General features: G+C 37.7%; 2 protein-coding genes and 1 long non-coding RNA gene across 3 annotated transcripts; 2 read left to right on the forward strand and 1 right to left on the reverse strand.

Moving 5' to 3' along the window:
* Positions 1–1849: 1849 nt before the first annotated feature.
* On the reverse strand, positions 1850–3752 carry LOC140779392 (uncharacterized). Its single transcript, XR_012107333.1, has 3 exons — positions 3252–3752; positions 2119–2221; positions 1850–2047 (listed from the first exon to the last, which is right to left on the reverse strand). It is a non-coding gene; the product is annotated as an uncharacterized lncRNA (long non-coding RNA).
* Positions 3753–5831: 2079 nt separating this feature from the next.
* On the forward strand, positions 5832–9458 carry LOC140779545 (protein CURVATURE THYLAKOID 1D, chloroplastic). The gene is made up of 5 exons (XM_073124652.1): positions 5832–6065; positions 6161–6369; positions 8874–8978; positions 9094–9165; positions 9247–9458. Exons 1-5 carry the CDS (start codon positions 5924–5926, stop codon positions 9316–9318), a joined length of 600 nt encoding a protein of 199 aa, XP_072980753.1. The 5' UTR covers positions 5832–5923; the 3' UTR covers positions 9319–9458.
* A 943-nt stretch (positions 9459–10401) lies between these two features.
* Positions 10402–17996, forward strand: LOC140778685 (glucose-6-phosphate isomerase 1, chloroplastic-like). Its single transcript, XM_073123511.1, has 14 exons — positions 10402–11015; positions 11832–11954; positions 12906–13004; positions 13116–13199; positions 13698–13841; positions 13917–13982; positions 14059–14127; positions 14219–14326; positions 14733–14785; positions 14863–15001; positions 15671–15827; positions 15915–15993; positions 16664–16730; positions 17640–17996. Exons 1-14 carry the CDS (start codon positions 10506–10508, stop codon positions 17772–17774), a joined length of 1833 nt encoding a protein of 610 aa, XP_072979612.1. The 5' UTR covers positions 10402–10505; the 3' UTR covers positions 17775–17996.
* The last annotated feature ends 1895 nt before the right edge of the window (positions 17997–19891 follow it).

The raw sequence follows: 19891 nt of genomic DNA on the forward strand, positions 1-19891 counted from the left end.
TCTAGGCTTTGCACAAAAACCCTAATATGTGTACTAACCATATATACACTTATATTTCTTTTCCTAGTATATTTCCATGCAATATCTCTGATGAGAGTACTGAGATTTTGCAAATACAAAAATTATTTGAGTTCTTATTTTTCAACCAAAATTCGTACCCATATAGCATCCAACTCGCAAAACAAGTAGACTTAATTCTAACCGAGACTTAAGTAGATTTTTAAGTCAACTAAACACAGTGTAGTCCAGTAGAAACGAAACAAGCAGAGAGAGACAAGTATTGCACTTTGTGTCCTATAAGTACATACATGTAAGGTTAAAGATTGGCATTAGATAATTGATACCAGCTACTGACCATAACAATAACTGGAAAGAAGAAGAAAAAAGTATATGGCTAGCTCGCTACTCGCGTCCAAAGGTTGAATTAGATGGAGAAGTAGACATAGAGATGGGTAGCCTTGCATAGTTTATGCATGCACATCCACATGCACATGTGCCATCCTCCTCTCGATGCCCGGATCCGCCATCGAGAAGCATCCAGAAACATCCGCCAGAGCTTCTGTGTCGCCGCAATCCGCGCTGAGCAACCGTGGACACACGGCCAAGTCCCAGCTTTCTTCTTCTTCTTCTTCTTCTCTTTCTAATTATCATTTTCTTAGAAAGTTGTTAATTAAAAGGATAATTATATTAAATCCTTCTGAAGTAATATCCGTTTCCACGTAAGTAGTGCTGAGGAAGTGGAAATGAGCAAAAGTTGGAGTCCTCTAGATTATAATTATCCATTGATTAGAGGCTCGTTTGTGGTACTTTGCTTTCTCTAATAAGGTCAGGAAAGTCTCATGAGTTCATACTTTATTCCGTGAATGGTCTTTGGACGACAAGGGTAGTTAATTTGGATTCGAAATGCCTTGAGCTTATGCTAATAAAGCTTAAAAAAAAAATTGAGGCCATAAAGATTAAAGAAGACGACCCCGTGGGGAGGCATCCACGGAGCTCACGTGCTTGCTTTTTTCTATGTATATTAGCTTGCAACAAGGTGTGGGGATTAATATATTGGTCGTAAGTTATCAAAAGGTTTTCTTTTTATATTCTCTGAGCGAGAGTAGAGTGTTTGATGGTGAGTGCATGCTGCGTGCCACCACTCTTTAGTCTTTACTCTTTAAGCTCAAGCTCCAAAGAGCGACCTCTGGGATGATGAAGACGTACCGTATATAAGAAAAATACCAGTACAGTGATTTTTGTTGATTCTTTGCTCATGAACTCTGCGTCTCTTTGATCAATTTCCATCAAAATCACAACACACAGGAGGCCACACTGTAGCTTCACGACGAACGTCGGAATCCCGGATCAAGCTGAGTTCGGAGCTAAGAAATAGAGCTTCAGTTGATCACAACTGGATTAATCTGAATAATTCATGTTACTTCCACCTTGGTTTAAGTTTGAATCATAATGTTTAAGCAAACATATCGCATGCTTAAAGCAAACAACAGAATTAGGAAGCCATTGTACGACCTGGAAGACAAGCAGAGTGTTCGGAATTATGTTCAATTGATGGCTCTATTTCTAGATCTAGACTGATCTTTATTGAAAATATTCCAGAAAAATGAAAATTGCTAACAAAAAAAAACACAAAATGAGCATGTTTAATTGCAGATGTAATTCATTTCAATCCCTATAATTTGATCCTGATGATTGATTATATCAAACTGAATTCACCGACTCATTACTTTCCACTCAGATGAAATATTTAAAATAAGTAGACAGGAACACATGTAATCTTATGTGACCAGCTACCCAGTCAACCAGACCTGTTTTTTTTCCCCTCAACTACCTCTTGCTAAGCAAGAATACAAAAAACAGAGCAACAGTATATTTGACTAGGAGAGATGCATTAAGAAATTTCTAATATAGCTCCGATAATGTAGCACAGTATAAGGGGACAGCTGACCAAATGATATTTTTGTTCAATAGTTAATAGACAATGACATTAAAGTCCACCTCCCCCAAGGACAATACTTGGTCCATGCTATGCTCCATAGATCTGCTCCTGTAAGCGATATAAATTAATTAGACACGATAAAACGCATCCGGCAATACTCAACAGTGGTAGATACATACAAATGCTGCAGGGAAAGACCAACGATGATGATTGTCATGGAGAAGCTGCATAATAAGTGCACCGACCTGAGGAGCCAAGTTCAGCAATAGCGGCATCAAATGCCTATAAACAAAAGAATGAGCATGTGATGCTCTAGCAGTTAGGAGATTAGAATGGCTAAGCCATTTGGAACTCGGAGCAATACCTAGATAACTGCCTTCATATAATATAAAATTGTAAACCACTTTTGGTAGTGTTTTTGTTACGAGTAATAGCCCATAGAATGAAAGCTTAAAACTCTTTCGATCAATTAGAATGTTCCAAATTGAAGTTTTAACAAATACTAACTGAACTTGAGGACTCAGAATCAGCTGCATTCATTCAAGATGGTCCTCTCCTTACCCTAAATTGGTATGGGCCTTGTGAACCAGGACACCCATTTGACAAAAGAGCTAATAAAGCTATGTTGAGATGGCCTTTGGCCTTTGTTCTTCAGAATGTATGTTGAATAAGTATAAAATGAAACATTTATCTATATGAGTAGACATTGTGCAAGCATAAATTAGACTACTTATTTATTTTACTAGGAATTAGTAGAGATTGAATTCACGTGACTTGAAGTATCCATGACAATCTGGGCCCCTAGATATTACAACAAGCTTCCAAGCGCAATAAGAGACAATGTATAGTTGTATACTGTCACTAACCAAAGTGTAACACACTTCGCACTTGTGAGCTTTAGAAGATGACATGGACCAGGAAACCAAATCGCTTAAATCTTGTAAGCGAAACAAAGAGTAAATTTCTAGACAAATAACTCGATTCACCTGCATCTGGCTACCGGCCCCGCCGTTAGTTCTCTTTAATAAAGGCACAATATTTAGTATATTATAAAGTTATTTCAACCAGAGCGCCACGCGGTTCTCATGTCATGAAGAGGAAAAATTGAAAGTATAACGAAAATTTCACATAAAGAGTGCACTTTTACGAGTATTTTTATCTAATTTCACCAAAATTCGCTGAACTTAAAGTAATCCTCCAAGCTAGATTACATCAGAAACCTTAAACACCGATCACCGAACCAAATTCCACTTTTTAAACAATGGGAAAAAGCGCGAGAAAAGAGAATTGTGATTTTGAAATTTAAAACTACCTGAGCCGCCTGGTAAGCCGCCATACCATCATTCACCGCCTCCTCCATCTTAAGGTAGAGCACCTTCGCCTCGCTCGACCCAGCCGAGGGGATAAGGTGAGATTCGAGGATCCTTAGATTCTTAGCGCAGATGGATGCGAGCTCGGACTCGATCCGATCACGACAGTTTTTGCCGAGGGCGGCACGGCCCTCGCTCTTCCGCCGCTCCTCCCTCTGCTCAATGTGGGAGATCATCCGCCACGCGGCGCGGCGAGGTTCTTATAGGCCACGGAGAAGAGGCTGCGCTCCTCGGCAGTGAGAGCGCCGAAAGAAGGAAGCTGAGAGCACGATCTTCTCCATGAAGCAGGCCATCTCGTCGTAGCGCTTGGCTTCCTGCGATAGCTTCGCGAAGTAGAGGTATTGCTCGCCGGAGAGGTGGCCGTCGTCCATGACGAAGGATTAAGAGTAGGGGAAGACGAACGAGGCCCTTTTTCTTTGTAAAAAGAAAATAAAAATCTCTCATCAAACTCTACTAACAAATAATAATACACCGATTACAAGGCCAAATACTCGTCGTGTTTCCTTAAGCCGCATAATATGTCAAAAATGACATATATGGCTCGGGGAATATTGAGAATTTATCGCATAAATCCTAATCAGGCGGTATGATCCAGCGCGGTAGAGGATAAGAGATTATATTCGACAATTGAACAGAACCGATCTGGTCATGCTACTTACTTGGAAACTGTCAGATAGTATCGAACATTAAACAACTGACAAGAGCATTGAAGTCCGTTCCCCCCATCGCTTAGATTTATTTTCCGATTTCTTTTATTTCTCTTTTTTGTTACACATTAATTTAATGTTTAAGTGGTTATATGAGGCCTATATTATTATATTATTATAGGAAAATTTATTAATAATATAACTAAGAGTTACGATTATGATTCAGAGAAAGATATTGAAAGAAGTCCAGGACTTCTATACAATAGGCTAATAGACATCAGAGAAAATAAAAATTAAACTTTAACAATTCAAAAGATACAAACACATACCCAATTTAAACAGAAGAGAAAACCTTACAACTTTAATAAAACACACATCACAATAATTTTTTTTAATATGATATTAAGTTTGATTGGTAGGAAAAGACAATAATAAATCAGACAGACCCCGGATATGTACACAACTCTGCATTTAATACCATATGGACTTGCCTTCTTCCCTTTTTTTTCTTTAAGTATATTATTTATACCCATTACTTCTCATCTAAATATACATAGATATATAGCAATCCTTCAATAAATTTATCTTAAAAAAGACTAATTCCATATCATCCAAACTTGTTTAGCCCGAGTCACTTTAAATATAACTTTTTTGTTATTGTGAACTAAAACATTTGAATCCGTAATAACAATTTAATATCAAAGATACTATTTCATAATACAAATATTATTTATTTAAATTTTATCTTATATCATGTACTAACCCAATTATTAATTTACTCTTAATTTAACTATAAAAGAATTATCATAATTTATTACACATTTCTCAATATGAAGTGTTTATTTTATTTGACCGGGCTATAACTTTTGTTTCACTGAAACTTAAAAACATGGTAATCTTCCACCAAGATTAACCACGACAAAATAAATATTTATCTCTGTCACATTATATGGACCAAAATCAAAAACCCTAACACCCACCTCAAGCAAAATTTAACACTACTAACGTTCACAATCTGAAAGAACATTCAACTAAGTATATAATTAAGAAATACTACAAATAAACTTTAAAAACAAAAATAAACACCACAATTACATCACAATATTAACAAGATGTCCAAAAAAATTTAGAAAACATCCGCCATTATTACTATCACTTCTCCAACTCCACAACCACTCGGAGGTCGTAAGTCAACCAACTACCCAATAGAGAAACAAGATAATCATTTTATGCAGAAAAACTTGACAAGTTTGCGTAGAAATTAAAAATTCGATTATTTCTTCTCAGCCACAAAATTCAATTATTTCTTTCCAGCCACAAACTCTACACTAAGGCATTAAACCAAATAATCAACTATTTTTTTATTATATTTTCTTAGCTTTAGATTCAATTGAAATTAATTTTTCACATATTTCATATGCTTCTTAATACCACAGATTATTTTTCATTTGCCTCGGCAATTGTTTTCAAAACATACACCTAAAAAAATTATCCATTAACTTATCTTAAGCATCATACACAAGTTAAAACCACCAATTCATCCTTACTATTGTTGATGCATATATATATATTAGGATGTTGATGCATAAATTTTTTTTATTCATGAGTTAACCCTCTCTTATTTTTAAATAGCATACTAAATATTATTTGTTTTCTTTCTCCCAAGAGTGTATTTAAGTACCGTGAATGTATATAATTTTAAGTTATACATATTTTTCTATTCAATATGGGATAATGTAATAAAATTATTATTATTATTATATATATATATATATATTTTCCCTCCCTCAAAATGCGCATAATCACTTCATTAGCGTTTTAAGACATTTATACAGACGAGGCATTAGTAAGGGAACTATAATAAATCAACGGCAAACAATCTACCTCGGACTTGTGCACACCGCCGCTTAGGATTTTATAGAAGCGTGGCTCCCAAATTCCAAATCTTTATCCTCTCTCGTATCGAGATGGAGCTCTCCACCACCATGCTTCGCGCTTTCCCCTCCCTTCCCCGCCGCCCTCTCGTCTCCGACTCCTCTTTCGCCCTCGGCTTCCGCCCAACCCTTCCGACCTCTTTCGCGAAGCCTCTCACATCACGCTCGAAGCAAGGTATCGTATCAGAGAGCTTAGGGACCATTCTTCTGCCCTCGGTGTGCATTTGGGTCTTAGGTTAAAGAACCCTAAATTTTGCTTGTTGTTCTCAGGGTTTGGTTTTACCGGCGGTCACTGGCTGAGGGCGTCGGCTTCGGATGAGACCTCCACTGTTGTATCCGAGAAGTATGGGGCGGCGAAGAACGACGAAGCGCCGACGAAGATAGAAGTGGTTTCTTATGGGGGTTTCGCGGAGCAAGAGTCGTCGGCTGGCGGAGAGGAAAGTGAGGTTGGGAATCCTTTGAATCAGCTCGATCTTAAGGTATTGTTCTATCTGTTTGCGATATTGCCTGACAGATTATTTTGGCCTTCTCGCCGCGATGATTTTGCCTTAAACCCTAAACCCTAAAAGATAACTTTAGTCAAGTGGGTATTCCATTCGTGCGGTAGTTTTGGTGCTTGGGATATTCGTTGTGAGTATTTGGGGGCGATAGGTGGTTTGCTTTTGCTAATTGTGGTCTTAAGGTGCATTGCTTGGAGTTTCTTGTTTGCTTCGAGAAGATGATGCAATTAAGCTTTCTCAAATCTTGACTAGAAATAAGACTAAACATTTACTGGAATTCAAGACCAACTAGAGACTTTGCTTCACTATGAAGGTGGGGGTTCCATTTTATATTTTAAATTAATAAAATAACACAATATTTGGCAAAATATGATGCAAATGCACCCTTAGTTTCTTATATTTTATTAACCATTTAGTGTTTTTTGAGGACTGATATTTGTTCTATGTAGATGTGGAATACCCATTTATGCTACCACTCACAAGGTGGTGGAATTTGGAAGTTCTCAGATTTTGTTCCCCTGAATTGTCCATCTTTTGTTGGATCATTGCTTCAAAATTTCATCTCTAAGACATTACTTTGTACTGCGGGTCCTTTTACTGCATAAATTTATATTTTGATGAACAATAAAATCCTAAATATCAGAAAGATTAACAAAACCTTGTGCAGGAGGCTGCATAGTGGTAACCAAGCCTACTAAGGTGAGGTTTCTCCCACATCACTGGTAATAGTTTGTCTTTCCACTTGGGAACTGTAGTTGGTGAGGTTTAGTTCATTGTAACTTTTGAAATAGTTAGGATGAGCATTTTGGTATACTATAAGCTAGGCAAATATCGTATAAAGGATGCCCTTGTTTTGGAACTACACTTTACATAGTATGATAGTAATTCATAGTTTCATACCTAATATTATTTAGTCATGAGGGAAACATTTAGGCCTTGTTTGCTTTAGGAATAAGATTAATTCTAGAATATATATTTCTATTCTTTATTTTCAAAATGAAGTCTTTATTCGAGGAATAATAATTATTTTTTATGTGACATAAAGTAAAGGAAAAAATTAAAAAAATATATTTTATTTTTTATGAAACTATCATGAATATTTTTTGATTTGATATAAATTAGATTGATGAGATAAATATCAAGGGTAAATTAGTAATTGACTAGTGTGTGGAATAAGATGTAATTTTGATAAATGGTGCTTGTATTCTAAAATGAGGATTATTACGATATTAGCTGATATTTTGTAATAAGAAAAAAAAATAATTCTTGAAGTGAATGAGGGTTTAACCAATAAGAGAATCTTTGCATCGAAAAGGATACTTTCATATGCTACCAAGTATCAATACGTCATGTCAAATTTGAAAATTATAGGCAATAGGAATGATCAGTTAATCAAAGTTCCATTTGCCATTTTGAACAGTCCTCTTGGAAATTCCCCGTAAAAAAGTAGAAGAGTTATCTGTGAAGTTCTTCCCAGCTTCTTCTTAAATCCTTAGAGGGATGTAACATTTATTAATTTATCTAAATGGAAAGTTGGACTTAAATATAGCGATGAAGAACTGTCACAATGATCTGACTGGTAGAATTGCGCACTAAGATGCAACTTATGAATCTTCAAAGGCAGGATTTTATCTGGATTTTACCACATAAATTTGGAGAATTGAATAATTTGATACCTTAATTGCCAATTATCCTTACCACAGCAGTCACATATGAGACATTTCTATGAAATCCAAGAGTCTATAAGCCTCTTAATTTCTCATGTTTTACTTTGTTTCCATTTTGTCATTTCTATTCCCCTCTACTTTCTGTTCAATGTAACTTGTACTTGGTGCATATTTAAGGTGTTCATTAATTTAGAGCATAGATTGCATTCTCTTAGGAAGCAGAAAGAGTCACTACGTTGGGAAAAAAAATATAATGCTTTGTAAATAAACATGCAGATTACTTGAAGTTATACGTGTTGATGTTACAACTTACAACTTACAACATTTAGTACCAAGGGGCAGCTTATATGGCAAGAGATATCCCTCGTATAAGTGTGGTCTTTTATACTAAAGGAAGTAATTGACACATGGAATAAGGGGGAAGTAAAAAGGATGGAAGAATAGGATTCTTTATTTATCAGCACCTCTTGACAGGTGAAAATCCAATAACAAAGTGCTATCTTATTAGTTATTACAAAGTGGTATCTTATTTCTGATTCTTTAACTCAAAATGTTGCTGCCTACATAATCCTTCCAAATTGTGAAAATATGCTCAGTCAATAAATGGAGAATGCCTAATGATCAGAAGTGCATAACTTTAGGAATTATGCTCGAAACCTTTACAGGATAGAAGTTTGACTTTCATATTACATTCATTTAGCCAGCATATGCTTCTTAACTTTGTTTGAATATATACTTTTGTGGATCATTTACTAATTTAAAGTATAAACTGAGATTATTGTTGTCTTAGCTAGATAACCTTATTGTTTGATTTAGTTGGATTCCAAAGACACATATATGATCCTCATCTATGGATCTGCTGCTCTGGTCGCTCTTTGGATATCATCAGCACTCGTTTCTTCGCTTGATTCCCTTCCTGTGGTATGTAATTCTTCCTACATTGCTACACACTCTCATAGTATCAAACTTTCTGTGTATCCTTAGTTGACAGTATTTGGAAATATATTAATTTTTCAAAGTTGAAACTTGAAAGCAGTTTCCAAAGGTGATGGAAATCGTTGGCCTTGGTTTCACTGTCTGGTTCATCTCTCGCTATCTAATTTTTAAGGTGATGATGGACTCAATTAGTAAAGCAAATTGGTCTTTTAGCTTGATCTCACCCTCATCTATATATCGCTTTTATGTGCAGAACAACAGAGATGAATTGTTTGCCAAAATTGATGAGCTCAAGGAACAGACACTTGGGTCTGGTGATGATTGATGCAATGTAGAGTACAGTTTTGCACTTTTTTTTTAATCCTTCTAGAAGTATTTTCTGTAGTGAAATTTCAAATGAATTTTAAGGGATCTCATACTGTGAGAATTTATGTGGAGTGGTTTATGCTTCAATTTTGACTGTTCTATTTTCTAGCTTCTTTTATGGAGTTCCCATTCGATTATCCAGAAGCAACATTGTTGTCAAATGTTGTTCTTAAATGACTGTTACCTATGAATCCATGATTATGCAAATTAAGTGACACCGTCCTTTGGAAAGCGTGTGCAATTTAACTACGCAATGAGATTCCTGGTCATTGTGAGCTATCACATTTCTTAAGATAGCATTCGAGTAATAATAAGTTGTGTTATTCAGGCTATATGCCCATTAATTACGAATTTACATCAGGATCGTGGATAATCACCTTGTCCCTGGTGTCTGGATATTTGACATAGCTATGCATTTGTGGCTAAATGTGAATGATAAGAGTACATTTTGTGGCTAAATGTGAATGATAGATAATTGTATGAACTAAGAAGACATTTGGTGATCTTGTTGAGAACTAAACGGCTCAATGCCCCCATCAATTTGTTGACTTGGCTATTTGAAAGGTTGAAGAAACACCATACATTATCGAAAGATTTTATAACAATAATTTCACACAAATGATAGTTCGGTATTTAGTCAGATGAGAAAAATAAAAATCCTCAAGAGGGAAAAGGAAATATCATTTTGTCATCTTACCCACAGGCATTTCACGTAAGTAACCCTCCTCCCCCCCTGCCGATGATGTGGCAATAGGTTCATTTTGACCTTGGTTGGAGAATGACCCGGGTCCATTTAAGGTAACCTCCAAAAGAGCCGCCTTTCAAATACAGAAACAGAAATCACAGCCACCAACAAATTTAGATCCTCAATCCCATCCCAGCCGTCCATCCAGCATAATAGACAATTTAATGTCAAATATCTCCCCCTTCCATAAAAAGACACCGCCAGCGACACCGCTCACGCGTGCGAACCCCTCCCGCCAACTCACACACGTGCCATTGGCCCACCTCACCTCGTGGTGTATAAACGTCACCAACCAAGCTCTCAGAGGTTCCAACGCCGAAGTCCTAACGCCCCCTAATAAGCCTAAATGCGGTAAACAACAACTCCTGCCCTCGTCTGCTCCGCCGCTCTGGTTCTCTCCCATGGCTTCCATCTCCGGAGTCTTCTCCCCCTCTTCCGCCCTACGCTACCGCCGCTCTCTCTTCCTTCCCTCGCAATCCTCCCGCCTCCGCCATCTCCGCCCGCCGCACTCCATTGCCGACCTCTCTCGCTCCTCCTCCTCGTCCTCCTCCTCTTCCGCCGCCATTCCGGTGGAGAAGAAAGGGGGTGGAATCGAGAAGGACCCGATCAAGCTGTGGCACCGGTACGTTGACTGGCTCTACCAGCACAAGGAGCTGGGCTTGTTTCTCGATGTGAGCCGGATAGGGTTTTCCGAAGAGTTCTTGGAGGAGATGGAACCGCGGTTCCAAAAGGCGTTCCGGGCAATGGAGGAGCTCGAGAAGGGCGCGATCGCGAACCCGGATGAGGGAAGGATGGTGGGGCACTACTGGCTCAGGAGCGTTGAGCTCGCGCCAAAATCGCTCCTCAGGTTGCAGATCGAGAGGACGCTAGATGCCATCTGCAAATTTGCGGACGATGTCATCAGTGCTAGGGTTAGTCTATGCTACCTTTCTGATTGAGTTCTTGAAATACATACAAGGGTACTTAAAAGAGATGTGGTTAGCACTTTGTTATAAGCCTCAATACTAGTTCGATACTTCAACCAACAGCTTCAACTTTCCATTATAATAGCTATCAGATTTATAATTGGTTAACATTGAGAGTATGTCGACAAAAATATTAAGACGATGATGATGCTCTAAGAGAAGATCGCATCATGTTGTTCACTGACACCGCCACACAAACATAATTATGTGCACAGGTAAAATTATTTATCTTCACGGTTGCTGCCTGGTTTTCCAAGACATGTAGAAAAATAATTTTTCTGTGTACTTTCTGTTTCTGGACAGTGGGTGTGAGAGTGTAAATTTTTTGACTCTAGAATTCTCTGTTATTTAGATGCATTCTTGCTTGAGCAGCCATCTTGCATTCTACCTGATGCACCTTGGAGATCAGAATTGTATGAATTTTGATGATAAATCATTATGTCACAAATAAAATTTGGCCATATTTTTGGTACGTATAAGTAGCTAAATGTTTGGAAAACAAGAACATCCAGTTATTAATATTTTCTTGTGCAGCAACACTGATACTGCATGCACCTCATTGAATAGTGGGACGAACATATGTTGGATGTCTTCCTGAAAGACACATAATGGTCTTCTCTTGCTTAATTCCATAGTTAGATCTTAGGTAGTTTCTTCTCACTACTTGATAAAGCATAATGCAGCAAAACATGTGTTTTAAAATTAAAAGCTTGTTTTAAAATATGCTTTTGTCATGCTGTTGACATTCTGGTATGAAAACAGATAAAGCCCCCATCATCTCCAGCTGGCCGCTTTACTCAGGTATTGTCTGTAGGAATTGGAGGTTCCGCTCTGGGGCCTCAATTTGTTGCTGAGGCACTTGCTCCTGATAATCCTCCTCTCAAGGTATTTCTCATTGTCATAAACATTATTTCATATTGGCACTTTTCTTTTGATGTAACCAAACTATCCTTTCTTTTCGTGTACTACATAAATGTCTAAGTTAATGGACTCGCATATCTATGTACTTATATAATATCATTTCATTTGTACCACTTCATTTTGGGAACTGCAAGCATGTATTGTGTCCTAATATCTTTTCCTTGTGCACTTCTGTGCAGTACAGCACTAGTATAACATGCCCCTATTTAGGGATTTTGATGTTATGTTTTAGGCTTTTAGCCAAAATATTATCTTCTAAATATCTTGAGACATTCCTCAGACCAATCATATACTTTATTGAGATAGGTAATCCAGGGGAACTCCCCCTCTGAATTTGACCAGGTGCTGACTTGCTGCTGTTCTTTTGACCATCTTTTGATTGTTAATACGAGATATAAGGACTGCGGCCATCCATAGATCAAATTGTTTCGTGGATTGGATTTCACTTGATTGTCTACGGCTCCATTGCATGTGCTCGTGGCCTTGGTCATATTGAGCTAGCTTCAATTCCCGGCTAATGGGCTCAGGCCTGTTGCGTGGTGGAGTGGAGTGTAGTAAGCTAGTAACTATTTTATGCCTTGCTTTCAGTTACAGTATGACTATTTCTTGGTCTATTTTAGTTTGCTTGCTTTTGATGATGCTCACTTTGTGGAATACGTCAGCTTTTGTAATTCTTTGCTGTATGGTGTCCAAATTGTGACTCTTTCGGGGATGCTGGGGCAGTTTATTTTAGTGATAAAGTAATATCTGATTCCTCAAGCATGCATTGCATACATGATTTACTCTAGGTTCCTTAAAACCTTTTTATTCTGCTGTTCCTCAATCTTGTCTGCAAGGTCTTGTCTATCTTTAACAATTCTTAGGGAGTTACAAGTCATTCATGTGACTTTCCTCTGTTGTTTCCCTGCATGCCAGATAAGATTTATTGACAATACAGATCCAGCTGGAATTGATCATCAAATTGCACAGCTTGGACCTGAACTTGCCTCTACTCTTGTCATTGTAATATCAAAGGTATGCATCATTCTTACCTTATCTTCCTTCCCTTTTTGGTTTATTATGGTAAGTACTTTAAATTTAAAATTTGTTGCTATTCAAAATTTATTCATTTTTCTCCATTATCAGAGTGGAGGTACTCCTGAAACAAGAAACGGGCTGTTGGAAGTACAAAAAGCTTTTCGAGATGCTGGTTTAGATTTTTCAAAACAGGTTTTAATCTAAGGTTCTTGTTTCTGCTTTATATTTCCTTCCTCTATTTTAATGGTGGATATGGTCATCTTTTGCCAAGCAGAATTTCATAAGTTATATACTTTTGCAATAAACACTATGAGCAGTCCGAGATATAGTTAAAACATAAGATAGTTTTCCTTGGTGCTGATACATTGCAGAGTTTTCAATCCTATTTAATTGTATATATTTATATTCCTAAATCCTTTTCATATCCTGATGCTTAAAATTTGGTACTAGTTTCCTACCTGAAACTCATTCTAGTGTTCTATGCCACCGTAGTAGTTTCACTTGGAGATCCCGAACCCATATCTAGTATTAATGAAAAAGAAATCAACTTGTTTGTACTTTCCAATTCTATTGTAGAGATTAGAACTTAGTGGTCTGTACAATTTGAAGTGTGTTTGTGTGTGTGCATGCGTGGGCGTGCGCTTTTCTACCTTTCTAGCTCATTGATTATTCCAAATATTTGTTCTGCAGGGTGTTGCAATTACTCAAGAAAATTCGTTGTTAGATAATGCTGCTAGAATAGAAGGGTGGTTAGCAAGATTTCCAATGTTTGACTGGGTTGGTGGTAGAACCTCAGAAATGTCTGCAGTTGGTTTACTTCCAGCTGCATTACAGGTATTCTGCTGTTATTTGAAGCAGTTTACGAACCAACTGTGAATGTTTGACTTAGAATAACTATCTTCTCCCTAGGGTATTGACATTAAGGAAATGCTAATCGGTGCATCATTGATGGATGAGGAAACTCGGACAACTGTGGTATAGATCTTTTTTATTATAAAATCAGTAGTCCATCTTTTTTTTTCTCATGACATTCAAGAGGGTTCTTATACAGGTAAGGAATAATCCAGCAGCTTTACTTGCCATGTGCTGGTACTGGGCTTCTGATGGAGTGGGATCAAAGGTTTATATTTGTATTCGCTCAATCTTCTTTAAGTGTAGTTTCTATCTTTCGCCATCTATTGTCATCTCAGCTTGACTTTTTCTGTGTACAGGATATGGTTGTACTTCCTTACAAAGATAGCTTACTACTTTTTAGTAGGTATTTGCAGCAATTGGTCATGGAATCTCTTGGGAAAGAACTTGACCTTGATGGGAACCGGGTATATCTTTATGCCTTAATGGTTCCTCTTCTCATCTAAAAAATTCACGGTAGAGAGGAAGTGGTTGTTAGTTTCTCTCCATATTATAGGATTCAAGTATGTATAAATTAAATCAGGTTTGGTTTTTAAAGAAAATGGCCGAAGCAACCAGCTGTACAGGTAGAATGCACAGAAGTTAGGTGATGTGGAGATACACTAGGTGATAGATCTATGGAGAGACCTGTTATGCATGGAAAGAATGTTGAACATTGGGAGGTTATCCATATTCATGCTTGATATGCATACATGAATCAGTGTGATTTGTGAATAAGTTAGGACCTCTGTTTTAATATACTACTAGATTGTATTGGACATATCATATTTCTGCCTTGATGCCTTTTCTGCATAATAACCTTTTCTCTGGCAGGTTAATCAAGGGCTAACTGTGTATGGAAATAAAGGAAGCACTGATCAACATGCGTGAGTCTTTGGTGTCTTGGTCTAATGTTTCACTTGAAGTCAATAGAATGTCTGACAAGTTGTCTTTTTTATTGCAGCTACATTCAGCAACTAAGAGAAGGTGTCCATAACTTTTTTGTTACTTTCATCGAAGTATTGCGTGATAGGCCACCTGGCCATGATTGGGAGCTTGAACCTGGAGTTACATGCGGTGACTACTTGTTTGGAATGCTTCAGGTCAGATTTCAATTTTGTTCATGAATCTTGAAGTACTTCTCTGAATTCTTGTTACTTTGATTCTTCCTTCTGGGCTTGTGGTTTAAAAATCTCTGAAAGATTTAATGTGCTGCTGTGAATCATCTGTATTGCACGTACTTTAATTACATCGCATTTTTTCAGACGTGAAATCTGGTTTGTATATCAGGGAGGAAAAGAGTAATATTCTTGTAATTAACTGAGTGACAGAGAATTTTCAATTGTGAAAATAAAGTTAACCATGCCATCATATGGTGTGTGTTGGTCTAAGTGTGCATTTGTTTTCTGGTTGTGTAATTTTTACTCAACTATAACCAAAATAAAGAGAATATCTTTACATATCGGTGATCACTAAATTTTCCTCGCATTCGGGACATACTACACTTTATTAAAATATGATTGAGGTTGGCTCATCTTGCTATAATTTGGGGTGGTCAGAAGTATGAACGGGGTTGACATTGGGGGAAAATCCCAGTCTTAATTATCTCTTAGGACATTCTTTCGAGCTTTCTCAACTTTGAGTTATTTTTTTCTCTCTATAGCAAGATCTGGTACTTCTATAGGGAAAGCAATAATCAGTATAAAGTTTAATAGCTGATTTTTTTTAAAAAAAATTTCTGCTCAGAACTTATACCAGAGAGCTTTGTGCAGGGAACCCGTTCAGCTCTCTATGCAAATGATCGCGAGTCAATAACTGTAACTGTACAAGAAGTAAATCCTAGATCCACAGGTGCACTTATTGCACTTTATGAACGAGCTGTTGGGATTTATGCTTCTCTGATCAACATCAATGCTTATCATCAGCCTGGTATGTGCTTTAGTATGTCTCATGTTTTCTGATATTGATTTTACTTTACCAAGGCCATGGTAAAAAAAAATTTGGTGCTAAATGCAGGTGTTGAAGCAGGGAAAAAGGCAGCAGGGGAGGTATTAGCTCTTCAAAAGAGAGTCTTGGCTGTACTGAATGAGGCGAGGCACGTAATTTATTGTTTGGTTCATATATCTTGTTCAGTTGTTTTCATGAACTCTAATAATATATGATTCCCACCTAGTATTTTAACAAATCTGTATAAAGGGCATGGCCTTACACATCAGCATCAGGAAAAATATTGTTACTAATTCTGAAATTGTTTCCTGCGACATTTAACCTTATAATGTCTACCGACTCTCTTCCTTGTATGAACTTATACCTTTTTAATTTCGCAGGCTCTACATTTCTAATTCCAAGAATGTGAAATAGTACATTTGGGAGTCATAAACTTCATGGATGGCTAACTTATTTGAAATATACAAATAATCCTTTTGGCAAATACATTCTTCATTATGTGCTGCAGGTGGAGGATAGCTTTTGTGCTGCTTTTAATATTTTGCTGGTACTTAAGTTGTAATTTTTGTTATGTACATACTTCAAAATTCAAAATTTATATCTTACTCTTGTGTGAGACTGAGAATATGCTGTTACATATAGCTTATTAGCTGCTGGATTGAATACTGCATATACATATTCCCTAGGGATATGACAGTGTAATGGTCTGATTATTGCACTTTATGTTCCTTCTGTCACCTTAGATTAGAAAATTGAGTTATTAGTAAAAATTGTAAAATTGAGTTCTTTGTTACTAATAAATTTTCAACATCTTTCAGCTGTAAAGAGCCTGTTGATCCGTTGACGCTCGACGAAATTGCAGATCGCTGTCATGCACCTGAGCAGGTAATAATTTACCTAGGTTATATGCAAAACTATATCTTTCTACTGGAGGCAATCTAGATTTCATTATTTCTTGAAGCTAAAAGAAAAACTAAGAAAGTTTCCAATAGATTCGCCCAATAAATTGATGCATTACTACAATATCAACGTTGTTACGATGCTCACCTTCTATTGCCTACTAAAATTCCTGTGGCACATTGGGCCCCTATATGCTCTAAACTGCAGACGCTAGCCCTCTTCCACTGTGTTAAGTCCTACTCTTGTCTCATATAGAATGCTTTTATGGTATCTGAAATTTTTTGACTGCCACAACCTCCAAAAGATCCCCACTTCTTCGATTTTCTTTACTCTGTATTTCAACTTATCTTTTTACTGGTGGAACCCGAAGCCTTGGATTGAGTCACTGGCCTACCTCTAAAGATCACTTCTTCAAATCATTACCTTCCTAGCTCTGCCAAACTTTTTTTATGGACTTACCTATTAAGGGAGCACTCATTGACAACTCTACTACTAAATTGGTGGTTTGATAAGAGTTATTGAGAAGGTAGACACATACCTAAGAAAAACGCTGTCCATGTTGATGAAAGGGTTATTTGTAGGAATGATTGGGAAAACAGCTCCAGATTCAAGTTCTGGGAATCAAATGTGAAGTTTTCCATGGGCAGGGAGTTAGGGTAGGGTAGAATCTCAAGAGTATATGTGATTTCCAAGATTCTGAAAGTCATTTTTTTTTCTTTCTGTTCTTATGCACAAAGAAATCAATGATATTGATATCCAGGTTAGGGAGAAACAGAAAAACAATTGATGCAGCGCACTAATTTCCTTTAAGACGTAGAGCTTCAAATGCAAAAGTGCTAATCTAGCACAATTTGTCTTATTTAATTCTTCTCTTGATGTCTGTTGGTCAACCAGATTGAAATGATATACAAGATAATTGCACATATGGCTGCAAATGATAGAGCGCTCATTGCAGAAGGCAGCTGTGGTTCACCACGGAGTATCAAAGTGTACCTTGGAGAGTGCAACGTAGATGAGTTGTATGCATAAGCATCTTGCGGTTCATATTATGTCAATATCTCTTAAAATAAGGGAGATCACGGTTGTCCTTTGAGCAATATGATTACTATGTCCATTGAAACTAAATATGCTGTTAATTATCATTGACCTTTGGGGCTAATTCAACCCTTGTAGTCTCAACAAGAAAACTTGATTTCTGAGATTCTTCTTGATCGTTGTAATAATATTCATCAGGTTCGATGTTTCTTAGTAGGTTTATTTGGTTCAGCAACCTGACTGATGCTAATAAGTTGATATTCCAGAAACTGAAGGGCGGAGAGACGGCAACCAACCATAGAATATTAGAAAAAGAAACTATCCTTAGTCTTAAATGTTTGTTATATATCTAAAATTTCACGTATAAATATATAGACTTATAGCTGGGATTCTTCTTGTTTTATAGACGTTCTTACATCATGTATACAGGTCGAGGTTGTCTACACTGAATAATTCATCTCAAGCATCCTCCGTTGTGACACCGGTATCTTGCCTCGCATTTATTACACGCAGGTGACGCAGCGCTTGCAACTGACTTGCGTATTCATCTTTATTGGTCTACAAAAATAGCAGTATTTGGAACCGCCCGTTGCTTTTTGCCATCGATAAACTTGTCCTTGAAGATGATTAGCACTAAGTAATTACATCATACTGGTATTTTTAATCCGATGATTGTGAGATGACGAAATCCGACAAGGATTCGTGTCACGATCATATGCTTGGTACGATAATAGTAGAATTTCCTTTCTATCCTCCCAGGGAAGGTATCACTTTCTTTAGCCGAACTATATATTACTGTTGGAAATGGTGGTGCGTCGTTGATCTTATCAGACCAAAACACGAGAAGATTCCACGCAAAAAGTTTTCCACGTCGGTGGCAGGTGGGACACCTCATGGCTCATGCATGCAAGCTAAGCTCTCTTTTGTTGAACCAAAAAGGTAGCCTTGCTTCATACGTTCACATGCCCGGACAAAGGTAGATCGACCACCTACGACGCCACGCGGTCAATAAGTCCAGCCGGAAATAATTAACGCGCGGTACAAGCAAAACTAGCGGAAGACTAGTCCATTTTCTATTCCTTCTTTTCTTTGTATGGCTTGGAAAATTTTAAGGAGACAAGTTCAAAATAATCTCCCGAGTAGATGGTATATAGTTTCAAGCACATTAATATTTGCTCGTAGTAGTCGGTCGGTTTCCAAGAAATAATGAAAAAGCACGGGTCCATCTCACAAGCTTCAACATATATATATATATATATATACACCAAAGTACTATGGATGTGGAAGTGGCAATCTTAGGTCTCTTCTTCTTGGAACCATATAGTATTTCAAGTTAAAGAAGCCCTCAATTGGCTTATTCTTCCATTAGATGTCGTAATTACGATTGCCAGACTTGCCGGAGATTTCCAGCTAAACCCGTGATTAGTGTAAGACCTAACGAATGCTAGGTTTATACTAAGTTTATAGTGCATTAACATTACTTAGTTTATACGTGTCAGAATACACAGCACAGCAGTAGAACCGGCTCTCGGCCTTTCTTCGGGCGAAAGCAACGAGCACTGGGAGTCGCATACACGTACGCTGCATTAAAATTGGATATGTTTATAATAATCCTACAAAGTAAGAGGCTGAGAGCGACGGTGACGGCGGTAGTGGCACACCGTACTTGATTCCGTAATTCTGGGACAACTCGAAGGGCAATTGAGACACCCGATTGCACGAAAAGTCCGACGCTCCATTCGAAAACTGGCGAAGTAATGGTGGGCCCCGCCCCACCATCCCATGTGGACCATTTAGCTATTCGAAACCCGGATAGCGCAACACGTCTAAAAGGTTTTCTCCAATACCTCCAGATTCGAGACAAGTTTCTAATCCAACGGTGAATAGTGCATATAAGCCATCCTTCTTCCACGTGTCGTGCAAACGACATAGTCGGAAAGATATCATGCGCCCTTTGCTCTGATGGGAGCGAGCGGAGCGTTGAGCTTCCCTACCACCTCCTTTCCTCCTTTCGCCCCCCTCGGCCCTCCCCATCCCCCCCACTAACGTTCGACCGTTACGAATCCAACGGTACTGGTGGCCACGTCACCCTCCCTTTCGGCTCACCGCTG

Source organism: Typha angustifolia, chromosome 15, assembly GCF_048772165.1.
Source record: "Typha angustifolia cultivar Huaian chromosome 15, ASM4877216v1, whole genome shotgun sequence".
NCBI lineage: Eukaryota > Viridiplantae > Streptophyta > Magnoliopsida > Poales > Typhaceae > Typha > Typha angustifolia.